This window comes from Bidens hawaiensis, unplaced genomic scaffold (assembly GCF_021521415.1).
Source record: "Bidens hawaiensis isolate Kalapana, Puna unplaced genomic scaffold, B.hawaiensis_p1.1 tig00031086_1, whole genome shotgun sequence".
NCBI classification, from domain to species: domain Eukaryota; kingdom Viridiplantae; phylum Streptophyta; class Magnoliopsida; order Asterales; family Asteraceae; genus Bidens; species Bidens hawaiensis.
In genome coordinates, this window is record NW_027505200.1 from 63,989 (window position 1) to 67,863 (window position 3,875).

The window sequence follows — 3,875 nt, forward strand, 5'->3', positions numbered from 1 at the left end:
TCACTAGGGTGTAATTTTGTGAATGAATGAATATATTTTCTAAGGTGAACAGATTAGTAGGGGACAGAGGGACTTTATAATGTGTCCTATAGTCAAATACAAATTTGAAGTATAATAACCAGGAGTCATGATTAATAATAAATAAACTCAGAAACAATTTAATTCAACATTAACTAATAGAAGTCAAAGACAAAAGTTAAACACAACTACACAAGTCATCATTAATATTAATAACTTTTAAGTGGCTCCAACTCCAAGAAAGTCTATAAGAGGTGGTGAAATGTCAATATTAGCTTCAGAAAACTGCTGGCTTTGTAAAACTTGTGATGGTGGTGGTGGTGGTGGTTGTCCTGCCACTGAGCCACCGCTACTGCTACCGCTACTGTTGTAAACATGATGTTGATAGTGGTAATATTGATGACTTAAACCAGCACTCATCATCACCAATGGTGTTGTTGCATATTGATGTTCATAATCTTGATCATGATATTGTTGATGATGATTTTCATAGAGTGAGTTCTTGTTGAAAATATCCATCATCATAATCATCTGATTATTATTGTTGTTCTTCCCACCTGAAAAATATACCATTTTGTCACCAGAAATAGTAAGTTATATACATGACACAAAAAGTAAACATAAATGGCAACATGTGTGTACTTTCATGCTTTAATATCTTGTACATTATGCATTAAAATCCATGCCAAGGTTTACTCTTTTTCAACAAAAAAGATATTAGGTTTTTTTAAGAGGTCATCTATACACATAGACATCTAAGCCATAGAGTTTCATTAGGATTGCCGTCCTAACTACCGTTCTAACCAATAATTTTAAAGTTCGATTTTTTTTCAAAACAGCCGTTTAACGTACGATCGATCGTTTGATTGTGTGAAATCAGATGAGGTGGTGTAAGTGTAACACAACACTTTTTAATGTCAAAAAAATGAAAACCCTAGCAATAGAATAATTTAACTAATCATAGATGGGACCAAACATCTAATCCCAGAGTTTCAAACTCCCATCTTAATAAAGGTCAGTAACCACTTTGACAAAAATTTTAACATTTGACCATCAATTGTTAGAACGATCGTTCAGATATTGCCCGGACAACCGATCTAAAGAATAACTTTCAAAGTTTGACTTCTTTTTCTTTTTTTCTTTTTTTTTTGGTAAAAACAATCGTGTGAGTGTTTAACGGACGATCGTTTGATGGTGTGAAATCAGATGTAGGCAGATAACACTTTTTTAATGTCAAAAATGAAAACCATAAAAAATAATTAAACTAACCAGAAATGACACCAAAAGGTGGTTGATGAGGATACACCCCATTATAACATGGTTGAGCTAACACCGGTGGTGGTGGTGGTGGCGGTGGCGGTGTGGCAAAGCCGGCAAGCATTCTTCTTTTCCGGTGAGCATTTGACTGTTCTCTATACTTTCTTGCCATGATTACATGCCAATGATTCTTGACAGCATTATCAGTTCTTCCAGGAAACAGCCTTGCAATTAATGCCCATTTGTTGCCGTACATTCTGTGAGCAGTCATCAATCTTTCTTCTTCTTCATCACTAAAAGCTTTTCTGTTAATTCTTGGATCTAGTTGATTAAACCATCTCAACCTACAACTCTTCCCTAAAGTTTTCACAAATTAATTAAACACATATTTTGTCACATAAAAAATATATATAAATATTAGGGCTAGAATTTTTTTATTATTTTTTTAATAACAATATAAAAAGTTGCATTTTTTAGGAATATCGAAAATTCGAGTTGCTGAAGCTAAAGCAACTACTATCGAAGTAACAGAAAGAAAAGCAACGACTAGGTGAGAGAGTTAATAATCGAAAAAAGGATTCGTCACTTTTTTCTCTCATTTAAAACCGAGTGTGAGACTTTCATCTCATACCGCTCCTAACTAATAAAATAATTAAATCGTAAGTAATAAAATAATTAAAGAACTCTTATTTCTTTTTTATTACCTTCCTCACTTATGTATAAGACGGAATCCATTCGATTTTTTTTTTAAAGATTACTAATCCTTAATTTTTGAGGAATCTTTCATCATTGGTTGTGAATAACATTTTTTCATTCTTTTCGATCTTGGTTTCGTAGGAGCAAGACATGGAAACAAAAAACTAAGTCGTTTAAAAATTAAATTTTTAAATCTTGGGGTCAAAAGATTACTATTCATGCCTGTTGGACACGACTAAGTAGCACAACAGCCTCAAGCGCAACTGCGCAAGTAAAACAAAAGTACCAAACTCATTAGAACTTAAAGAACTTTGTGCTTAAACTATAAACAAAGTACCTGATCTTCCATCAAGTTTCTCAGCAGTTAAATTCCAGTTTTGTGGACCATAAAGAGCAACAAGCTCTTTAAGTTTAGCATCTTCAGCTGGTCTCCAATGACCTCTTGCACAAGTCTTAGTTGGTCTAATCCTACCATTATTATTAATATTATTATTACCACAAAGATTGAGGTCAAGTTCTTCTTGTTCTTCTTCATCCTCTTCATCTTCTTGAACATTTGTGGTATTAATATTATAGGGATTGTGTTTAGGGTTTGAAGTGTTGTTGTGATTGTTGAGAGAGAGAAAACGAAAAGAGTCTGAAAAAGTCATGTTCATTGAAGAAGAAACAATAGTTTCAGTTCTTAGTTGTTGTGGTTTATGTTTGGTATATAAAGTAGATCATGTGTATGTGTTTGTGTGATGTTTAGAGAGAGAAAGAGAGACGTGCGTGCGGGTGCTGCTACAAAAACGTCATGTTCTGGTTAAAGACATGTTGAAATAGAGGTGTTTTGCGTGTGTGTGTGTGTGTGTGTGTTTTGGAGTAACAAATAGTAACAGGAAAAGCATTTGTGACAGAAGTCACAATTTTATCTGCATTCCACTCGTGGGGGTGGTAGGGATAGGGTGGGTAAAGAAACCATTTTAGTAACTATTTGGCAATACCCTAACAAAGGGTGTTAGAGCAACCGCAACGGGTGGTGTTGCATAGACTGTTACGTCTAAAATTTCTTGCGAAAATATAGATCGTGCTCTCCTGCTCACTCGTTCACGTGGCTCGCCTTTTGCATCGCACGGATAATCTGTAAGTACAGACGAAATATGCACTCTCTTTTCCACGTCAAAGTTTTTAAAGTTTGACATGCCTGATGCTGATTACGATATAGCATTTCAAACATTTGAGAAATTAAAAATTTTGAAAAGTTTTTTAGATAAACGTTGTGTTAAATTCATAATTTTAACGTGAGAATCTCAACATCCCACAGACCTCGCTCTCCTACTCTTTCCTCCTCTCTCACACTGCCCGCCTTCTATGTTGCAGTACGTGTAACTCTTATATTTTCTTTTATGAGGTTTACTTTGTATGTTTGAGCTTCTCGCTTCTTACTAGTAGCCTTGTTTTAGTTTTTCTAATACAATTTGGCCTTCATAAAAGAACCGATGACTAGCTATGCACCCTCTCCATTTCACGTTAAAGGATCGATGGCCGTGATGCTGATCTCAATAAAAGGGTCTCAAAGATCAAAGGCATGTGAAAAAATGTTGTTACATAAATGTTAGACTTAATTATGGGTGTTAAATTCTTAATTTTGAACATTATATGTATCAAGAAATTAAATACCCTAAGAAATCCTACATATGCTAATATTGTTATTCACTTTTACCCCTCAACCAAATTTGTTAACTAAGGATTGGTTACCAGGTTGTTGCAAAACTAATAATAATAGTAAGTATTTGGAAAGTTTTGATCTGGACGTTTTTGTCTACTGGTACAAATAACTTGGCCTCGTCGCCAAAAGATTCTTGTTTTTGTTTTTTTTCTGAGTTTTATTAATATTGCCCTTATACTATTAGTTAAGATGTTTT

At 34.1% G+C, this 3,875-nt stretch overlaps 1 protein-coding gene across 1 annotated transcript; it reads right to left on the reverse strand.

The window, feature by feature from the left end:
* Window positions 1–237: 237 nt before the first annotated feature.
* LOC143611412 (uncharacterized) lies at window positions 238–3,024 on the reverse strand. The gene is made up of 3 exons (XM_077085616.1): window positions 2,309–3,024; window positions 1,288–1,632; window positions 238–575 (listed from the first exon to the last, which is right to left on the reverse strand). Exons 1-3 carry the CDS (start codon window positions 2,625–2,627, stop codon window positions 238–240), a joined length of 1,002 nt encoding a protein of 333 aa, XP_076941731.1. The 5' UTR covers window positions 2,628–3,024.
* Between the last annotated feature and the right edge of the window lie 851 nt (window positions 3,025–3,875).

What these genes read in the sequence shown, in the direction of transcription:
- LOC143611412 (XM_077085616.1), bottom strand. Translation starts at nt 2,627, where the DNA reads ATGAACATGACTTTTTCAGACTCTTTTCGTTTTCTCTCTCTCAACAAT. An exon ending in GAAACTTGATGGAAGATCAG is followed by an intron (nt 1,633 to 2,308) that starts GTACTTTGTTTA and finishes TGAAAACTTTAG; the next exon opens with GGAAGAGTTGTAGGTTGAGA. An exon ending in ACCTTTTGGTGTCATTTCTG is followed by an intron (nt 576 to 1,287) that starts GTTAGTTTAATT and finishes TATATTTTTCAG; the next exon opens with GTGGGAAGAACAACAATAAT.